This window comes from Lepidothrix coronata, unplaced genomic scaffold (assembly GCF_001604755.1).
Source record: "Lepidothrix coronata isolate B3197 unplaced genomic scaffold, Lepidothrix_coronata-1.0 Scaffold40, whole genome shotgun sequence".
Classification (NCBI taxonomy): Eukaryota; Metazoa; Chordata; class Aves; order Passeriformes; family Pipridae; genus Lepidothrix; species Lepidothrix coronata.
The window spans coordinates 2509122-2528274 of NW_016690220.1; the positions used below are offsets into that span (position 1 = coordinate 2509122).

The 19153-nt window shown below is 39.6% G+C and overlaps 1 protein-coding gene across 1 annotated transcript in view; it reads right to left on the bottom strand.

Moving 5' to 3' along the window:
* Nucleotides 1-19153, bottom strand: part of TMEFF1 (transmembrane protein with EGF like and two follistatin like domains 1) — a 117802-nt gene that overhangs the window by 42694 nt on the left and 55955 nt on the right. Inside the window, exons 2-3 of the mRNA XM_017813164.1 lie at nucleotides 6291-6400; nucleotides 1652-1781 (exon numbers count right to left, since the gene is read on the bottom strand). Coding sequence (XP_017668653.1) covers nucleotides 1652-1781; nucleotides 6291-6400 — 240 coding nt within the window. The remainder of the gene's footprint in view (nucleotides 1-1651; nucleotides 1782-6290; nucleotides 6401-19153) is intronic.

Consider the following 19153-nt stretch of genomic DNA (forward strand, 5'->3'; position numbering starts at 1 on the left):
TTTCCCGAGTTTTATGTAGGACTTAAAGAAAAGGAGAGGAAGGTAAAAAAAAATTCCCATAGTATCTGAGTAAGTTAGTAATTAGGTGCCAGCAAGCTAAGGCTGAGAAGAATCAACTTTTCAACTTTTGAAATTTCTTTCTCTTAGTAGAGTAGAATGCATATAAAAACAAACACTTCTTGTTGTTCCCAAACATTACCCTAGAATTTTTTTTTGTGAGAGAAAGAAACTTTCATGCTGTGTATCTGTATCTTAAAATAATTTGGACATGAAATTAAAAAACACTATTTACTTATACATCCTTAGTTCAAACCTTCTTGGATGTTGTTATAGGAATGTGTGAGTGCTCTAAAACTGTATTGCACTTTTTTCCTACTTCTGAAGCATCTGGTGATAATTTACAGGTGAGAGACTAGGAAAGAAGGTACATTCAGTCATCTGCCTGAGGAATGCTGGAATTATGCTTCTGTGCTGGGCATAAAACACAGGTTTCCTTCAGTACTAGGACCAACAACAGAGATTGTTTTGGGCCTTAGTAAACAAGAGCCAAACCTCAGTATGGGTCTGTGCAAAGGCATTAGAGCAGCTGGTGTGAAACACAGCCTATCTGCATTTAAATGAAGTAGCTGTGGGACTGGCAGCAGCAAGGACTTGGCCTAGGTACACTGCCCATGCATTTACCCTAATTTCCAGATAATATGCTGCAGCTACTAGTGAATTCCAGCCTGATACCTCTAAACTGTCATTGATAATTAACCAACATAAAGCTAGCAAGGAGTGCGCATCTGACCCATTGTCATGCTTTTGGCTGCTGTATAGACAGAACTTTGTTTAGGTTAATCCGAGTAAGCAGTGTGTATCCAAAGACGAGGGATGTCCTAAAACTTAATTTTTTGTGTGTGTTATTTATGCACCAAAGAATGCAGCTGTTGATGCTACCGAGTCATTTAATCTCATTGAGAGAAAGCCAGCCATGTGTGTGGTATCAACAGCTTTGAATCTGTCCAGAGGTTCAGAAGACCTCTGGTGGCTAAAGTTTCTGTGCCCAGGAGCGTGTTGTAATAATCAAGACAGTGAAAATCTGTCCTGTGTATTTTAAACGTGTGGAAAATCTATGCTTTATGTGCGTAGAAAGACAAAAAAGGCCAGTCCATTAGAAATATGAGGTAGCATAATTTTGTAAGTTATGCATATTTTCAATGACCCAAAGTCAAAGATGATGCCTTGGATACAGGTAGAGTGGCAGTCAGGATGATCAGTGTCACTTGTTGGATGTCACATTAATTCTGTATATCCAAAAAAAATAAAAGTCCTTAAGAAATTACTAATTTGAAGTCTGCTCCAAACTTGTTGAAAGCCTTTTGATGAATATCAAGACTCCTTTATAAACACCACAGAAGCATTCACAATCTATTTTCCCAGATAAAGTATTTCAACTTTTAATGTTTATTTATTAACCTGTTAGCATATCAGAAGATGTATCAGATTTCTTCTCCATAAAAATATTCCATTGCTAAAGAGGACATGGGGTTTCCACACTATTGCATTCTATGAAAAGCATAAAAATTATAATTGCTGGAATTAAGGGCAAAACTAAAGAGCTAACCATAAACCACCATTCATTAGCGACACAAAGTGATGTTTTACATACCAGAATAACAGGGTCCTCTTGATACCACTGTTATCTCTTTCTGATGCTTGCAAGCAGCTCTCCTGAGGAAGCATTCATTTTGGTAAGTGTCTCCATTTGATCCACAAACTGGAATATAGTTTGTGTGACACTGAAAAAGAAATTATAAAGTAACTCAGTCATACCAAAATCATATGATTAGTCTCAACTGCATATTAATATACAGGAAGATAGTTGTGTTACTAGCACTAACTTATAACCCTTTTCACTAAAGGAAGATATGAAATATATTAGTTTTACAGTATCACTCTATGTATTCCTCTTGGATCACTGAAATAATAGTCCAGCTCCATATGGACTGAACATAGGAATTCAGTAGGAAAGATTAAAAGAACAAAATAACTATAGTGGGATTTTGTAATGGCTAGAGGGAATATGTCAAGCATCTAGAATTATTTGAAGGATAAACACTGAGGAAAGAGAAAACTTCTTCAAGATAATACAAGAAAGTATGACTAGGCACAGGGGGATGAAACTGAACAGAGGAAAATTTAAAAAGAACAGTGCTTAAGGGCAGATTTGCTGACCTTTTTGGTCAGAACAGTTTTACAAAGAAGGTGGAAAATAATCTTACAAAGGAGGTGGAAAACAATCACCATTCCCATTAAACTCATGAACATCATGGGTCTTTTACTTGGTCAACAACTATAATAACGCTTTTGTATTACTATGCTGAAAAATTTTAAGCTCAAAGTTAGTAGTATTTTATACATTTAATAAAAAGTAAGGTAGAAAGGAAAAATTATCATTCCGAATAGCTTTTGCAGAAGCTGCCTGTATTTTGCCATTTTCTTTCATTCTAAGAAAGATGTATTAGAAACCCCTTGTACGTATACTGTGCATTAAAATGCTGGGACCACCAATCTGCCTAACATCTGAGACTGCTGCATAGTTTCCTGCTGAACCGGAGATCTGAACTCTGCTCCACTGTGTGGAAAAGGAGACATTGTTTGGGCGTGCAGTGGTAACTGTGATGTCAGACACGCTTTGCATCTTCAAAACCCCAACGCAAAAAGAATCCAACCAAAACCAAAAAAAAGCACTGATCAAATACACAGAGTATCCACCACGTTTCTTAACCATATATGGTTACCATTTATGAGTAAACTGGTATAGTTCAACCAGTCAAAGTGCATGCAGAAATAGCAACATTTCTTAAGCTATACTGCCCCAAAAGGACAAGAGTTTCTCCTCCAAATTCCAAATGAGAGTCTCCCCCACAACAGTTCCTTTGTGCTTTGACGCACACAAAGGTCAAAATATTCAATTTTTAAAACATAATTTTGAAGGGTATTACCCTCCAATCCTTTGTCATCCTGCCATAGATGACCAACTGAGAATGAACTAAGCAGGTATGGACAGAAATAAATCATGCTGCCAGCTCTGAAAGTTATTTCTAACAGTTTTGTAATACTTTCCCATAGTGAGTAGCTCTCAGATATCCAACCACAGAGCTTGTAACATCTCATACTGAACAGTCATTTCTAGGGAACAGTTAACAGGTGACTCCCAAGGGAGACAATACTATCCAATACAATTCTCTGTTCAATCTTAAAGTAGCTGCATGATGTTTTGAAGTTACAGGTTTCTGTCCTGAGGATAGAAAATGAAAGACAAAGTGATTCCTTTTTACAATTTGGTAAATCTGTAGCAATTTGGTACTATACGGCCAAGAGTTCTCATGCAAATGTCCTTTAGATTAGAGTTCTTTTCTTGTGAGGAAATCCTCTAATACCTCAAATGATCAAAAGGGAGAGAATCTTTTCATGGACAGGATGTGCTTTGTACAATGGGCCATGGGAAAATCCATCCAGGCTCCACCCAATGCTGTGAGATTGCTCAGGTCACAGCATCTGCATGGGTTGTAAGGTTTCCTCACTATTTATATTCCTTTTCCTATTCTGTCTTATCAAAGTGGTGATGTTATAAAACTGTTTGTTGTCAAGTCTTTCTTACTGAGATTGAAAAAGAATCCCATGTCTCTCTCACCTCACCTCCCCCACCAGTTCATAACACACTCACTAGGTGTTGATCAGTTTTTCTTTCAGGTTTTGTAAAACTCATCCAAAATATGGCAAAAGACCTTCCCAGAAGTTTGGTGAACACGTGATAATTCCCCTTTATTTACAGTGGGGGAAGATAACAGTATCTTGCTTTCTGACTTGGCAAAAATGAGAAAGCCTACAATATTTTCAGAGAGGTTGCAGCCTGCAGAGCTCTTGCTGCCACGACATTATAGCTGTTTCAACGACAACACTGAAATTTGCCGGCCAGTCATTACCAAACGGGTTCCTAGGAGTTAAAAATATGACTTCTTGAAGTTTCAGAAGACTAAACAGTTCAGAAATGCTGCAAGGCCAGGAACGCTGGCAGATAAAGAGGAAGGAGTGGTAATGCCTGGAAAGCAACCAAAACCTGCATGCATTTTCCTCAATCTGAGGGAAGTTTGTTCCAGCCCTGGCTCTAGTTCAGGGACGGCTGTGCATAGCTGTGCCCTTCTGCTCCCCAAGACGCACCTCTGTTGGGCAACCAGGGCTGCGACCTCACATCTGGTGGCATTTCCCCTCCATCAGAACACCCTCACCTGACCAGAACCCAGACTCCCGACCAACATAATTATACAATTGCATTTTTCTAAAAACTGCAGTTTTAAGAGCATAAGTAATGCCTTGCTGTATCAGACCAGTGGCACATTTATCCACATGCAGTGGATGTGATATTCCAGCTGTGAGGAATAGGAAATGCAGGAAGTTCTTCTTCAGGAAGAACAGGCTGACATTCCCACCTCTTCCTTTCAGTGACTCTTCAGCTGAACAACTGTACACCAATGAATCTATTTCCTTTTCAAAACCTTGCAAGGTCAGGAAAAAAACAGCTACCTCTCAGATAGTCTTGCGTGTGAAGAACCTAACAGTTTGGGCTGAATGTTTGCTGCCTGGGATATTTTGGTGCTGCTAATCATGGCGAGGCTTCGCGAACGAAGATTTGGGAGGTGCTGCTAATAATTGTAAGACAAATAATTAAGGTTGAGAGTTACACGAAGATTTCAAACTGCCGTGTCTGAAAAACAGAATACCTTCTCCTCATCCTTAGACTTCTTTCCTTAGAGTATGGGATAATTTTTTCAAGAAGTACAAGAAAACTTGCAAGTAGCTTAAAAACAATACTGGTTTTGAAAATGGGCTTTTCAAGACATAGTATCAGCTTATCACACTGGCTAGTTCTTTTTTTAAATCTTCATGACCTGGATATTAGGAAGCCACAAGATTTACTGCCTACAGAAAATAAATTAAACCTTTGCTTAGCCTAGGGTTGCATTTCTTTTCCTTTTTTTTTTTTCTTAATCACTGCTGAGCTTTGATTTTAGTATTTTTTGTAAATAAGTTAGGCAGAGTGAAGGCTGATGAGAAAACCTATTCTCCTAAGAATTTTTTCTTTCTTTAAAGGACAGTTGGATCCCATTGTTCTTATGGAACAATGCCCCCAGCACAGGTGAACAGCACCACATCAAAAGCCAGCTCTGAAACACTGGAACCCCAAAACAGCACAAGATCACATACACATTGTTGCTATTCTGGTTCTCCTTGATTTATTATTTATTGGAAACAGAACACACAATTATTTTTAAAACACTGAAAGACGGTCCATGCCAGGGTTAGCTGATAACAGTGCCAGCTCTTCCAGTTTTACTTTAAGTCTCATACATAATATTTGATACATTTGTCCTGGCTATAAAGTGTAAAGCGAAAGAATTGCTTTGTTGTTTCTTCCCTAAAAAAAAGTTGGGGACAGTAAGGAAGGACGGAAGGAAGGAAGGACTGCCATGATAGTTATAAAAACCGTAAACTAAAGGCTAAGAAACTGACAAAGCAAATAGAACTTTTATTTATTACTTTTTAAAAGTTCAGAAGACATTTTTATCAAAGTTCAATACTTCTTTTTCATTGAGTGGGACTAACTCACTGTTCTAATTCATAAATTTTATGATCACTGGTGATCTTGTTATTATTTGATTTTCTAAATGCCTTTAGATCTTTCAGGGTCTTATGTGCCACATTTAGCCACCAGCAGAATACAGAAGAATACTCCAAATACTGGGTATTAGAGAAACAATTCGTCATAATACGGCATTTAACTTATAAAGCTTCATCTGATGTGTGTGACAACTGTGGGGTGCCCTGCTCCAAGCCACCTCCCTTACCACCTCAGGTCTTGGGGCAGGATGAGTCAAGGTGGGAGGCAGGGAGCGAGTGACACCTGGCACTCCCCACCTCTGCTCATGTTGGTTGCGGGGCCATGGGTGCCTGGCAGGTGATGGCTCTCTATTCGTTCCCACCTTGGTTTCTGCCACTGGCTGACTCACCAAAACTGCGTGGGGAACTAATATGAAGGAAGCTACACTCTCCACTTGCTCCCTGAGCACACCCTGGTGAAATACAGCCACAAGCCATCCCAGTCAGTGCCACTGAAAAAGGAGCTTACAGTTAGACTCATAAGCCTGTTGCTGAGGGAAATGTTTAAAGCAGTCATTCTACAAATACTTCAATATGCCTCAAAGATTTGTCAGAAATGGCAAAACAAAAAGGTGAGCGGCCCTTACCTGGAACTGACACGCACATTTCACACCATCGCCCTCTTCCTTGCACACTCCTCCATATTTACAGGATGATTCATCACACACTCTTATGTCGGATTCCCTTACATTTAACTCTGCAAAAAAATTAGAAAAAGGAGACAGAAAAGAAATTGTAAGATGAGGGATTCTGAGGACTGCCTTGTCCTTAAGTCTTCTGAGCCCCAACAGAAATTAAAGGGAAAAAGCCAGAGCTGTTCCCTGGGCTGCCCTGAAACAGCTCTGTGCTGCCCCTGGGTTCCTCCCCAGGGGCAGGTCCTGCTCCCCAGTGGCAGCTTTGTCTGGTTAGCACAGTGGCTGTGGCTAAATGCTGTTTACCAATCAAACAGATACAGAGCAAGCATGTGCTTATACTGCCCAAATTCCCTTCCACGTCTCCCGTGACAGGGATGCCCCAGTACAAAACCCTCTCCACAGAGTCTAACAGGAGTCTTTACACAAGTTATAGCCCATGTTTCTCAACCACTACTTCTTTTTGCTTTACTCTCCACAAAGGTCCTGAAGAAGAAAAGTTAAACCATCAGAATTTCTCTGCCCGGCTTTCCAGTCTCTGCAAGAGCCACACTGTTATCCTTCAGACTAAAAATAAACCAAAGTGTGTTTAAACTATTATAATTTGCTTGCACTGTAGGAGCCAGAGTAATGAACCAGAGATCTGTGTCTTAGCTGCTGCATAAAAATGTGGAGCACAAATGCAGCTCCCGTCTCCATAACCTTGCAGCAGAGGCACAGCTGGTAAGAGGGAAACCAAGGGGCTATACATACCAACTGCACAGGCTCAAGCTCCAGTCTAAAGGCTGCCTAAATGGCTTCAAGCTTTTCTGGGCATCACAGACCAAGGCTAGATTTAAAGCAGAACAAATATATTCTTTTAAAATAAGTATTTGATTTTAGCTATATATAGAAGAGAGAGCAAAAGAAGGTACCAGTAGGATAATGGAAGTGGTCAGTGTTATCCTAAATGTGACCTCGTCAGGCTGTGTGGGAATAGTGCTGGTACTATCAGTTCCAATGAAAAGATGAAAATTACACCAAGGGCTCTAGAAAAAAACCCTGCTACTGTTAAATGTGCAGTGATATCCGAGGATATCATTCAAAGATGTCTGTGCTACAGCTCAAATCAGAAACCTTCAAGACTCTATAGCAAGTATGATCCACTAAAGAGATTGACAATGGCATGATTTAAAATAATGCCTGTGACTTTTAATAAGCAAGCCCTATCCAGAAAACTGGCTTAAAGAAAGAACTGAACACCAGCTATTCAGAAATGGGGAAAGGTAGGTCAAAAGCAGAAGAAAATAATCCTCGCTGCCACTTAAGAGTCTTAAACTGGCAATCACCCTCCTCCTCAGAGCAGTGTCAGCACTTTGGTATGACAGTGACAGACACCCTGGAAAACTACTCCTATGTCTTTATGTAACATTATACACCCACACATATAGTCTATATAAATACATAAACAAACAATAATTACTGTAATAAATTTTACCATATGTCACATGCTTCTATATTTAATATAGCCTTATTATGTATTTTCTTCATAGCACTGAAGTTACAGGATTACAGCTCAATGCAAAGTCCAGTTATAATCCACATATTTTTTTTCAACTGTGAGAATAAACTGAAAAACATATCAATTCTTTTTTCCCTATAGGTCCATCATTCCTGAAGGCATAAATGAGGAGAGCAATGTGTGTAACACTGGGCAGATAGGTAACCTGGTTGCCATCACAACCCTGTGTGTGTGATCTCTAATGTTATTCTTAATGTCACCGTTTATCAAGCATGACTGCTGCGTTGTAGGCACCAAGCTAATGTGATAGAACATCGCAGCTTTTCAATTTAATGTGTTCATAACTCGCTCCTGAAGGAAATGTGCCTTTCTTTCTCCTCGTGAAGATCTGTTCCACAAAGATGAACAAACTAGCAAAATTAATTAAGGGGAAACGATTGTCATATCTGAAAGGGTCCACCTTTAGGTGATATCACATTTAAGAAAATACCACTATAAAAAGGAGTAACCATACAGACAAATTAGAGCATGAACAGCTTTCACAATTCTGTTTTTATCAGGTCAGGAAAATAATGAGATGCTGATCCCCCTTTCTCAACTCTCAGTGGAGATCACTGGACTCAGTGCTTTGCAACATCCTACCCAGTATCCCCAATCAGCAGAAGAAACCCTTTGGCAACTCAGCTCCTGCTTGAATTCCTGAGGGTCTACAGAATGTCCAACTGCCTAAGCAATGTAGTGCAGACTTTTCCTCAGTATCAGTGTCCCCTGGTGTGGAGAGGGCACACAAACACCCAGGAAGGAGCCTCTTCACCACAGTGGTGGGAAAGGGACCTCACTTTTCTGCAAAGCAGGGGAAAGATGTAGTGGGGTCAGAAGGAGACCCCAGCTAGCAGTTCAGCATCAAGGCTGAACCAGAGATGAACTTGATCCTAACTTAGCTACTTCTATGACTTCAAAAGCCAATGAGAAAGGTAAAGATTTCAGAACAAAACTATAAGAGAGGATGTGAAAATGGGGGTGGAGAATAAGCCTTTGTGAACCTCTCTCACCCCAAGAAACCAAGGCTTTTGGTTTGTTTTTTTTTTTTAAATTTCACAGGAGGAATTAAGATGACAGAAAGCACGGTGTTTTAATGGTTACTTCATTTTAGGAGCGGATTGTTTTTCTTTCCACATAAATCACAAATACTGATTAAAAGCTTTATGGAATGAAATGAATGCCGTTTAGGAAAGGTCATACAGAGACCAGGAGCAAGCATGATTTTCCAAAGTTGTACAAAAGACAAGATACCCTGGTGACTGGCACTTGAACATGACAGATGAACTTTATTCTATGGCAGGATGTCACCTAATCCCTTATTCTATTCAATGGAAAACTCCAGTACCAGCAAAATCAAGCCTCCAACATGTGCACAATTGCATCTGATGAAATCACAAGCACTGGGAAGTGTGGTGGCCATAATGACTTCCACATACAAAAATGAACAGATGTGGATGGATGCTAATAGAGTAAGGAGGAACTGTAGATGTCTCGCATGTCTGAAATATGCTCTCTTTTCAGTGGATTCCCCACAGACAGAGAACTAAAGCGGAGTTTCTGAAATTATTTCCAGAAGAATGGAATCATTATCATCGTATGTGAGAACAAATCTATGAGAGGAGAAAGAACATGTAGCAAATGGTTTAGGGTAATTTCTTACATGTTTCTTTAATGCCTATCACAACTAATTTCCTAGACTTTTAGCAGATATAAATAAGAGAAAGTCTCAGTGTGATTCATTATGCACAGTGAGAATATGGTAGGTAGTAACCCATCAATTCCCAAGGGAAAATATAATTAGCGCAATTAAATCAGGCTTCCAAATTTATGATAAAATTAATGTCCAAAGACCTGAAATGAAGTATTAAAAATGATTTGCTAATATCTGTTCAGCCAATACACTTCCTGGTCGTGCAATGACTGAACGGCACAAATCAGCCTGCAAAGATCCACAGCAAGGTCTTTTAGGTTTGGGGTTTTTTCTCTTTTGAATAGAATTCATCCTATGATAATTTGATACATCATTAAAAATGAGGAAGGCTTCTCTATTTTGACTCCTTTCAGAGAATTTGAAATACAGCTCAATACAAGTAGCTGAAGACTGGCTTTTTCCCTGTGACCTCAAAGTGCATTACTCTGAGGCTCTTGTTATAAGCTAAATTACATGTGTCAAAATCATGAACCTGAAGATGAAATCAAATTTGTAGCTTTAAGTATATCAAACATGTTGCTTCCATCTGGATACCTCGAGAATAAAGTAAAATCTAAGATGGGCATATGTGTTAACTTTGTTTTTCAAAACTCATGTTTCTCCTGTAGTTGGCAATAGTACACAGTAATGATGAATGGATATAAGGAACCAATAAATACCTTTCCCACATGAAAGTGAGCATGTGAGTTTAGTAAGAGTGATCCCAGCTTTGTCCCTTTTGAATATTGCAGCTGTGCCTGAGAAAAAAATCTGCATGCCTGCCTGCCTGTCTGTTCTCTCTTGTTATGGGTAAGACTCCAACCAGGAGACGTGCCAGGACCCCTCATGCCTTTTGCACTTGACTTATGGGTTTGGTAAAAGAGGGAACGCATTAGAGGGAAAAGGTGAGGCATCTCACTGCTGCTTTCCCATCCTCCAAACAGTTTGTTCTTTGTGAAGCCAAGTTTTAAACTAGGATGTCTGACCTCTCATAGATGTCATGTACAGACATATGCACACATCCAGACCTGAGCGAGTTCATAAAGGGTCTACAACTATTGGTTAAAAGAACACCCAAAATTGTAAGAACCGTTGAGTCGAGTCAAAAGTGGCTTGGGAAAGGGCTCAGGAAAAATTATGTTGCAAAGGATATATTAGAGCCCACAGTCTACTGGAGCTAGTGGTGTTATGACTGGATGAGCTCTCAGGACCACAGAAGAGAGTCAGAGAATCAAAATCTGATGAGCAGAAAACCTAAAATCTACTCAGTTTTGGGAGTCAATCTGGTTTGGCTTTGGCAAATCATTGGCTTTTTTTGGTTTTAGCAAATCGTTCTGGTTTTGACAAATTATTTATAAATGAATGGAAAACCAAATGGGAAAAAAAAAACCAAGAAAATCTTTCCCTTAAGGATTATAAAGCTGAGGTGCTCACAAGTACAGTAATAACCTGAGTCTTAAATCTAACTGTTGAATAAAGCTTCACCTGCTAGTCACACTCTCTGCCCCACAACAGAGATGATAGCCAGAGCCAGGCCTTTGCCCCTGTGGTTCCCAAGCTCAGCCTGCCCATTTCAATCATGAAGGTGAGTTCAAGTGGCATCACAAGTAAAGAAAGTCACTGCAAAACAGGTTCTCCAGGGGAGTATTTTGGATACCTCTGCTCATCTCCAGTTGCCAGCCGAGACCAAAACAGCACAATTCTCCTGTAAATCCTACCAATCCCGTGCAGACATACAAGCATCCCAGCTGGTAGTGGCTTCAGTCACTTTAGATTTCCATCACCTAAATAAAGTAACTTTGACATTGATTCAGACACTTAGTTCACATGCACACATCTAAACATAAACATTTGCATTTAGATGTCTTAATCTGCAAGCTCAGCCCCATCCCACTGCTTTTCAAGTGCATCCAGAACAGTCATTCCTGCAATAAGTCATGCAGATGCTTACAGAGCAGTTTCACCCAGGCTGTGGACAGGAGGCATGATTTTGGGAGTACTAGCTGTTCTGACACTAGATAGGTGTTTGAAGTGAGGCAGTGTAAGTTATTCCCCATTGCAGCAACTGGGTACAAATCTCAGAAAAACAGAAGTTACAGCGGTGTACAACAGAACTTGTTTCTATTTATTTTATTACAGGTCTTAAACTCCCAACTGTTCCTTCTATACCAGTTTCCCTCTTTGGCCAATCTTTCTCTACAGCTGCTCTACTACCCTTTCAATGCTCACTTCAAAACATCAGAACAACACTCAAGAAACACGCTTCTGCTTTGAAAATTGAATAAGGGAAAAAAATATCTCTGAACTAGGTGGGTTCTTCTGTAAAGCCATTGAAGAAGTAAGGATCAAGCCCAGACTCTGAAAAGCAGTGTTTCCCTTACTGGTATTACACTACCCTAAGAGCAAGATTAGCTAAGAATATCTCTTTTTTCTTCTAGAGACTTTGCGGCTTCTTTTAAGACACTGAAGCCACATGTTGGACTACTAGTTTGCACAGTAGAAATATGGACAGGGACATAGATTCAGGGACACACATACACACGCCTCAGTTCTTTGCAGGAGACGGGATGCAAAGGTTGTTGAATGGTGGACATAGAAGAGTTCTTTTATCTTCTCCAGCTTCAGACTGCCACATCCACCAGCACAAACCTGACATCTCTTACTACAACTTTTGTGCTCTGTTTCTGCAGCAAAAAGCAAAACTAGGAGCCAAACTCACCTAACATATACCAAATATTAAAGGTGAAGTGTTCTTCCACTTGCTTTCTGCCTGTGTGGTGAAGTTGGTTTATTTTAAAACAAGCCAGCATGGACAGCTCAGATGTGTACATGTACACAAACTGTGCTGGGGGAAAGGAAGCCCCCAGCCTTTGCAACATTTTCTTTGACATCTGTCACTGATACCAATACAAGAAAACACTGAATATTTACTCCTGCTTTTTCTCAGTGTCATGGTCATAAGGAGTTTCCCTGAAATAAAACTCATCCTAGCAGAAAGTGAGTGAGCAGCCACTGCTACCTGTCCCTTGGTCAAGGAGCACAGAATCATAGAATCAGTGCTGGAGCAGGTCCAGAGAAGAGCAACGAGGCTGGTGAAGGGACTCAAACACAAGTTCTATGAGGAGAGGCTGAGGGAGCTGGGATTGTTTAGCCTGGAGAAGAGGAGGCTCAGGGTAGACCTCATCACTCTCTACAACTAGCTGAAAGGAGGTTGTAGCCAGGTGGGCGTTGGTCTCTTCTCCCAGGCAACCAGAAGCAGGACAAGAGGGCACGGTCTTAAACTCTGCCAGGGGAAGTTTAGGTTGGATATTAGGAAGAAATTTTTTACAGAGAGAGTAATCAGACATTGGAATGGGCTGCCCAGGGAGGTGATGGATTCACCATCTTTGGAGATTTTTAAGATGAGACTGGATATTCCATAGTCTAGTAACCACAGCGGTGTTGGGTCAAGGGTTGGACTTAATGATCTCAGAGGTCTTTTCCAACCTGGTTGATTCTATGATTCTATGATCACAGAATATCCTGAGTTGGAAGGGACCCACAAGGATCATCCAAGTCCAACTCCTGGCCCTGCACAGGACCATCCCCAAGAGTCACACCATGTGCCTGAGAGCATTGTCCAAGTGCTTCTTGAACTCAAGACTGGCTTGGTGCTGTGACCACTTCCCTGGGGAGACTGTTCCAGTGCCCAACCATCCTCTGGGTGAAGAACCATTTCCTAATATCTAGGAAAGGTAGATATTAGGAAATATACCTTAGAAATATCTAAGCCTCCCCTGACACAGCTTCATGCCATTCTATCGGGTCCTTTCACTGGTCACCGCAGAGAAGAGATCAGTGCCTGCCCCTCTGCTTCCCCTCATGAAGAAGCTGTAGATGACAATGAGGTCTCCCCTCAGTCTCCTCTTCTCCAGGCTGAACAAGCCAAGTGACCTCAGCTGCTCCTTGTACGGTTTTCCCTCTAGACCCTTCACCATCTTCTTTGCCCTCCTTTGGATGGATGCCTGGCTTTAGAACTGCAACCAAAGGAGCAAGTGTTGTTTCTTGCTTCGTGGGTTAAAGAACAAGGTATTGCTAAAATGCAGTGCCTTCAGAACCCTGATCTTCCCCAACAAATATGTGTCATTGGCAAAATCTGAGATTACCATTTATTTGCTAACTAATAAACAATTTCTACATTAGGGTTTCCAGAGCATTTTACTATCCCCATGTTTCAGCAGTTGTGGATTATGTAAATCACAATAATTTGCATTGTAGAGCTTATGTCTGCTGAATTTCTTCTCAGAAATTGTCAGAGGTTATGGGTGAAGAAAAAGAGAGCAGACAAGCCCCTCAGACAAAATTAGCAATTACTTGTCCACATAAATAATACTTTCTTGTGTCAGGCAAGGCAAAGTAAGACAGAATGGATCATACTATATTGTTCATATGAAAAATTATGTTTTTCAGAAAAGAAAAACAGTAAGACCAACTACTGAGAAATAATTAAGGGAGAAAGAGGATGCCATTCAGACACTGTACATCCCCTTTGAAGATGGCTGTTCTCACTGATTTCAGGTTTAGCAAAAAAAATATATAGGAAATTTAGAATGTGAAGAGTGGAAAAAGAAGAACAAGGAAAAGAGCTTTAAAAAAAAACAATCAGAGAAGAAAAAGAGGAAAATTAAAATATGTAACACAGGAAAATCTAGAAGAAATGTAAGTTTTAAATAATCAAAACAGTTAAAAGTCAGTTATAAGGAAAAAAGAAAAGAAACAAAATTATAAAAATGAATTTACCCTAGAAAAACATAGACAACTATAATCTAATGGAATTAAGATACTCACAGACATTTTTTTAATTGGTCAATTAATGGATGCCTTGGGTGACTGATGGGAAATCTGCTGTTTTCAAAACAACCTTAAGCAGTATTACAGGGCTAGCAAAACCCATTTTGCTGTGTCTCAATGCAATATTTAATGCTCAGTTGTGCAGAAATAAGAAAAAAAGCTGTGCTTTGGCTCTTGAGAATGCTATCTGAGTGAATAAAGTTTGAAATATTTCTCTAAAGCTACTATTACAAGACTGCATTAGCTCTTGATTGCTTAAGTGCTGTCCAATATATCTAGGATGATTATACTCTTACATTTCTAATCACTACAGTCTCCTTTTAGAACAGAGGAAAACTGAACGCATACATGCTGCTAAAGGAATTAGTATTCTTGCACACAATAGGAAACCACAGCAAATTTTAACAACTAGCACTCACACAGCAAGGTAGCAAGACTGGCTTCAAACCCGAGAGTCTCCCACACTGCAATATTCACATTACTAGTGTGCCTCAGACTAACTCTATTCAGTGTGAGAAAAGTAAGGAAAGTGTCACAGTGACAAATGTTTGTATGACAGTTCCGTCAAAATATTGGATGCAGCTGATGGTGCATTTCTGCTTCTATCAAGGAAAAAAGAAGTATTTGCAGAGAAAGTTAAGGCACTCTTTTTCTTATATTAAAAGCTTTGACAATATTTCAGAAATTCTGTATAATCTGTAGGTGAATACTTCATCAAGTGGTACAAATCGACAAGCTGTGGAGTTGGTTGGAGACAGGGAAAGATGCAGAAGCAACCTGGAATTTTTTTCTCTCTCATAAATACTTTTGTATCAAGGTCAGGCAATACAGCAATCTGGCCTTCAGGACACGAATCTGATGTGCTTCTCCATCAGCAGCTATCCAGGCCACCGATTTCAAAACTTGCTTACAAAGCAGAATATGTTTTACTACAAAAAATTACTGAATGTGATTATGGAAAGCCATTATAAAAAAGTTAGCAAGTCATGGCATATTTTTACATAAAATTAAAATAAACTATTAGAAAAGAAACATGCTCATATAGCATATTTATAGCAAGATTTATTATAACATATATTATCAATCTTTTGTTTCTAAGAAAACCAAGGCTGCGCAGGAGCAGCAACTATCCAAACATGTCTCCATTGGTTTGTTCCAATAACTTTTGCACTCATAGGGAAATTCCAGCCAAATCTGACAGTTATAGAGGACTGAGACAATGAGCTTCCTACAAGTTCATGGAAAATCAGTGGTTGCTTAGAGAAAGGGGATCCAACGTCACTGTCAATTGGAGGAATTGAGGGCACATACATTGGGAAAAGGCTCATGTGACAAAATCACAAATGCATGTGATGTGTTTCTTTTCACAAACACATGCAAATAAGTAGCACTGACTGTCTTCCACTCATGGCACCGTTATGGTCCTTGCATATTGGAAAATTAACCTTGGATCATGTAAACACATGGACTTTTAGGATACTGGATAACTTGTGCTGCTGAATGCTAATGCCTATACAAATGGATGTGTTCTGGTAGGTAAACCTCAAAAATAGTGCTCTTACACTTTGCCATCCTTTTTCAACTAGTGGGACTCCTAGGAAATTTTTCATTTGCACAAATTATACTGTTAATTCCTGACAGTTGTGTAGCATGTGCAATTACAGTCAGTGAGAAAACATTATTTGTCCTTGTTCCTTTAATGTTCCCTTGCTCTCTTGCTCTGTCTCTCAGTCTGCAGAGTAGATGGCCAAATAACAAAAACATGTCCAAGAAACTTGCTAAGGGTCTTATATCTCTCCTCTCCCCTGTTCCTCAGGTTGCTTTCTAGAATCATTGCCCTGTGCAAGAACACAGCAGGCAAGCACAGTGCTCCCATGGAAGCTATAGCTTTGGCTAATGAATTCTTGCCCAGAAGAAATCTTTCTATGCCAGTTACAAAGCAAGGTGAACTCTTCAGTCTTGTTCATAAAGTAAATCTGACTGTTACTTCCCTAAGCCTGTAGAGGAATGGCAAGCTGATCAAACACTGAAACAACAGAGCTCTCATTTATACTCCCGAAGAACCTGAAGACTGAAGCAAAGTAAAATGGCAATAACAACAGACACTAAAGGAACTAATTAGCTTCTATAAACATTGCAGGGAATTTCTTCTTTGATTTGTAGGTGACATACTTAACAACTTGATTCTAAATTGCAAAATAATATTGGTCAAATTCTGATCCCGTTCCTGGCACAAAACTTGAAGGCATGTAGTCTAGGGACCAGCTTGCCAGACTAAGAGGTGGAATTGAGGTGTCCTGCTCTCTATTGTCATCAAGTCTCCAGAATTACAATATTTGCTTACAGGTGGGGATGCATGGATAATGGATCTACCTCACCATGGTGGTAAAACGTGAGCTCCTTCTTTTGTCTGTTCCTCACTTTCATTTCTTCCAGAGCAGAAGAGAAACAAGCCCTGGTGTGAACAGTGCTATGATGCAGAGAAGACGCAGCCTTTCTACAACCATGTCAAGTCATCTCCCCTCTCTGATCATCGCCTTCAGAGCTCTGGGCTGCAGTCAGAAAACAGAGCCTTTGTCTTTGGGAGCAATCATCAGGGAAGTGGTAAGAGTGCCTGATAACAAGTCAGCAGAAGGCTGAGGACATCCAAAGTGTGCCCATTTACCATAGAGTCCATATATTTTCTTCACTCTCAAGATCATGCCAACATATGCTTGACTTTAATGCTCTGGAAGTCCTAGCATAGAGAGACTTAGTTTCTGTATGTGGATTTACACTTTCCTCTAAGGAAAGTTACGGAAGTTGTTTGGGTTCTTGATGTTCATTTTACCTCATTTTAAAGACATTTGGGAGGACTGGGAAATCAAAGCCAACTATAATTACTCATCAACCTTACCACTTTCTCTTTCCGCTATTCTCGTGGTTTCAGTGTCAGAGAAATGTTTAAAGAGCAGATGAGTCTTGATCCTCACAAGCTCCACCTGCAAGCATGTTCACAGCTGTGGAACAGCCTCCCAGGTTGTCAGCTAATATGCATAGGGATGAGCTGACCTTCTGGGAGTCATTTTCTGGTGACTTATTTCAAAAACTTAAAAATAAATTCAATAATGATTTTTTTTCAAATAAAAAATCTCCCAAGGATAATGGAAAACAGTTAAGAGGAAACTGCTAGGCTTTCATGGATAAAGCAACACAGCACTTACAGAGATTATACAGCATCATTCAGGTTATTACACACGCTCTGCTTATTACACAGATAATAAATGAGTGCCAGAAATTATATGTTTCATGGGGAAAAAAAAGAGAAATATTTAAAAAATGCAAAATAAACATATATATACACACATTCTAAACCCCGTATTTTCAGTAAAAAAATTTTCAATGTTCAGTATTGGCTCCTATGCTACTGTCCTTCCCTTCCACTTTTCCATTTATCACAACTTTTTTTTTTAGAGTCAAAAAGACCGAAGAAAAAGAAAACTATCTCGACTGTGAAGTCCTTGTATTTCTCAGCTATGAACCCAAGAAAAACAGGTGCCTTTTGGTGAATTTTGTAGAAAACAGCTCTATTTGAAATGGTGTTTTGCCACTTGGCATACATAATGTGAGGCTCCAAACCATAAATGCCTGGGCAGAGATCTAACCTTGAGCATCTGCGATATCTAAATAAGCTAAATGGAAATGATCATGTGCAAGACAAAGAAAGCCTTTAAGTGCTTCTAGGATCAAGGACACGAGCAATTTGTGAGGACCTGATTTTTATGCAAATAATTAACTTGACTAGGGCTTCCATCTATTGGTTAAAAATACAGAGTGAAAAAATATTTTAAAGCACTGTTTATTCCTCAGTTTTTAAATTTTCCCTTAAAAGCAGCAGAATATATCTGACAAAGAGTTGTCAGATAGTGTATTAATCTAACTCTTAATTATTCACTCTCTACAGGAAAAATGCTGCAATCTGCAAGATGATTTGATAGCAGAAATCTAAAATGTGGCTTCAAACAGCTTAAATTTTAAATATTACTCATAGGTCCCAGTCACTAGCATTAACAGCTATGTGAAATATCATAATACCTAGCAGCTGCAGCAAAGATCAGATCCTCCTTCTAAAAGACATGGATGAGAACCAGTCCATTACTTACAGCATAAGCACAGAACTCATACAAAATCTGATAAAAATTAGATAATATTGTGTCCATTTCAGTGGATGTACATGAGGAAGAAAAGTATGTACCGAAAGAATGATTTATCCAAGGCTACAACACAAGGCCAAGGCAGGATACCACAAAAGAACTTGTCCCTCTCCAATTGTTTTGCTACAAGGTCATCTTTTATCATTCTCATCACCTTCCCTTTAATAGAAATATCTTCAATACCACAGCTAGGAAATCATTATAGTCACCAAAAAATGGATCAGACACAAAATGATTTAGGGAGTACACGTCAATCATTTTAAAATGTGAGGGAAAAAATTAATACTAACTCACTAAGGCTACTAATGCTAACTAAAGAGTTATGTTGATGTATTAATGCAGCTTGCAGGACTCATTTGCTGTATTCAAATAACTGATAATCACTGCTCAGAATTCAAACCGTGCTGCTGTGATAGAGTCTAATGCAGACAGTGCCGTGCAAACCCAGCCCCACTGGGAAAAACTCTTGTTTGTTCAGGAACACAACATTGTAGGGGATTGGCTCTTGAGCAGCAATACATGAAAAAATGGAGGAGCCTGAATACACTTTTGGGATCCGCTT